The 2988-nt window shown below is 46.9% G+C and overlaps 1 protein-coding gene across 1 annotated transcript; it reads right to left on the bottom strand.

The window, feature by feature from the left end:
* Positions 1-392: 392 nt before the first annotated feature.
* On the bottom strand, positions 393-2858 carry LOC111231725 (neuroglobin-like). The gene is made up of 5 exons (XM_022758944.1): positions 2620-2858; positions 1720-1827; positions 1511-1631; positions 1185-1253; positions 393-566 (listed from the first exon to the last, which is right to left on the bottom strand). Exons 1-5 carry the CDS (start codon positions 2799-2801, stop codon positions 447-449), a joined length of 600 nt encoding a protein of 199 aa, XP_022614665.1. The 5' UTR covers positions 2802-2858; the 3' UTR covers positions 393-446.
* Positions 2859-2988: the final 130 nt, after the last annotated feature.

A 2988-nucleotide genomic window follows, 5' to 3' on the forward strand; every position in this document is an offset into this window, starting at 1 on the left:
GCTAGCTCTCTGATACTGAATCATGGTAGTGTCCAGAAGTAGTTGCTCAGGGAACATATAACCTGTTGTCTTATAAACACAATGATGGCTGAAGCTGTTAATGTTAACGTTAGCTATGTAGCATTAGCACAACTTTGAAAAATGTTAGACTAAGATTCACAGCTGAGAGCTGATGGGTTGTGCTAAAGTCCTCATCACTGTTCCTGAACAGAGACTAACGACCAGAACCAAACACACCTGCATCACATGACGTTTCAACAACCAATCAGGGAAGTTTGGATTTTATTCACCAGGACATGCACAGGGTCAGAGGAAGTACCTCCACACAGCAATTTCAAAATAAGAGCCTACAGTAGAATGCTATGTAAACATTCACAGAGAAATATTCTACAGCTAATCAATAATAATCAATCAATAATGACCAAAGGTTTCTTAAAGCTCTGTCTCTAAACCTGTTTGGACACACTGACAGAAGGACGTCTGAGGACATCACTCTGGTTCCTCTGGTTCCTCTGCTCCTGCTTGAAGCCTCTCTTCATGGTGCTGCTGATGTACAGGAACAAGGTCTGGAGGAACAGACACATGGAGAAAAGTCCTGAGTTTATCAGTGAGTCTGAACTCTTCATCAGCTGATACAAACAGCTCTGATCATCACATCAATGTCATTGATTATTGGTTATTAGTTATTATGTTTGTTTTTCAAAGTGTGACTGTATCTTTAAAAGCTCAGGAAGAAAATATCTTTTAGGATCCAGAGGAAACAGGTTTGAAGGTTCAGTCTGGACCAGCTCCGTCTGGATTCTGGACTCTGGTGGACTTCAGACCGGTCTCTGATATTTGTCTTGAGTAGGAACCAATGAGCCACAAATAGAGGAAGGACAGTATTGAGAGACGGACCAGCACACTGTTGGTTTCAGTCATTTAGATCATGATTCAGTTCATTACTGTTTAAAATGAAAGTGACAAGTTTCCTGTTTAAAAAATAAAAGACAAACAAACAAACAAAGGGGTGGGAGGGGGTTGGGAGGTCAAAGGTCAGGATCAGTTTGTTTTTCAGACCCTGATCATAAATTAAACTGTACAAACATGATATAGGTACAGGGGGACTAAAAAGGTCAGGGGGCGGAGTCTCCTCTCTCATAAATCACCTGGTTCATGTTATGAGTTCAATAAACAGCTGTTACCTTCCAGGCATCCTCCTGCTCTGACGTCCAGCGCTCCTTCATGGCTTGGATAAACTCCGCCCCCACAAACTGCAGAGAGACAGATAGTTTGTTTGATGAACACATAGGTGCAGTTCTGGCTGGGCGGGGTTAAAGCAAGCACATAAGAAGTCAACAGTGGTCAGAGGCTGTGTTCCATTCCACCTGAAACCACACCCACCAATGATGTCACAGCGTGCTGCAGTACACTGTGACATCACTGCAGCAGGTGAGAAATTAAAGTTCCTCTTCATGAACTGAACCAGATGTTTGGTGGTGGACCTGAACGCAGCAGGTGTCTGACTAACCTCGTAGTATTTTGGTGGGGCGTCGTAGACGTAGTGCTTCCTGCCCAGATCCAGGATCAGCTGGTCCAGACGCTCGTCCTGGTCGATCCTGGCAACGGACTTCTCAATGAAGGACATGATCCTGCAGAGAAACCAAGACTGTCACACATAGAGTGTGTGTGTGTGTGAGAGTGTGAGAGTGTGTGTGTGTGTGAAAGTGTGAGTGTCACCTGAGTCCGTGGGCTCGCAGCTCTCTGCTGGTCCGCAGAGTTTCAGGATCGTCCACCTCTTTGAACATGAAGAAGACGTCTTTACACTCTGGGTGAGTCTCGAACAGCCTCCGAGGATAAGAAGAAGAAAACCTCCTCACTGGTTCTCACTGGTTCTATGTGGTCTGGTTCTAAGTGGTCCGGTTTTGTGTGATCTGGATCTGTGTGGTCTGGTTCTATGTGGTCTGGTTCTAAGTGGTCTGGTTCCGTGTTCTAAGTGGTCTGGTTTCGTGTGGTCTGGTTCTGTGTGGTCTGGTTCTGTGTGGTCTGGTTCTATTTGGTCTGGTTCTAAGTGGTCTGGTTTCGTGTGGTCTGGTTCTATGTGGTCTGGTTCCAGGTGAACTGGGTCTGAAGGATGAGCTCGCTAGTTCTGAATGACCTCCTACCGACTGGGTTTTTAACCAGGCTACGCCCTCATTACCCACAATTCCACTGAGCACAGTGAGGACCGACCCGGCCCTCATGAACATGTGTCGTTACCATGGAAACAAACAGACAGGAACCATTTGCATCAGGTTTTGCATTGAACTGCCGTGACATCACACAGGTAAATATTCAGGTAATAAAACATCCAATAAACCTCCAGGGAGACTGAAACCAGAATTGGGGACAGAGTCTCCTGGTCGTTTCCGTGGAAACGCTGAACTAACAACTATCTTCACAAAAGTTTTATTTTGACAGTCGAGGCTCATAATATGACTTTTATTGTGAAAGTCTGTCCTCAGGGATCTGCTCTCCAAGGTTCTTTAAAGAATAAATCAGACTGAACCAGAACCAGACCCCGTGTGCAGAGACCTGGGTTCTACCATAGACCCTTTAACCTGACATGTGATTATTGGATATTGATTGTTAGTAACTCACCTGACGAACATGATGATCCCCACCCTGCTGACGTCATCCTGGATCTCTCTCCAGCTCTGCTTGATCACCTCGCGGATCTGCGCGCTCAGACTCACCTGGACCACATCATCTTCACTCCCCCCATTCTCATCATCTCCCGGTGGCCAGGAGCGCGGCGCCTCCGCTGAGAGAGGGCAGCCCATTACGGCCGCAGAACCACCGCGAATACACCAAAAATACCACCGGGACTACACCGCAACTCCCGCCACAAACACGCCGCAGAATGCGCTTTAGTGTTGGCAGCGACACAGAAGAACCTCCGCCCTAAGATCCGCAGAAACAGCGGCAGGTCCAGCTGCTTCTGTCCGGGTCAAACTTCATCTGCTGCGG

Source organism: Seriola dumerili, unplaced genomic scaffold (genome assembly GCF_002260705.1).
Source record: "Seriola dumerili isolate Sdu_G_001 unplaced genomic scaffold, Sdu_1.0 BDQW01000312.1, whole genome shotgun sequence".
NCBI lineage: Eukaryota > Metazoa > Chordata > Actinopteri > Carangiformes > Carangidae > Seriola > Seriola dumerili.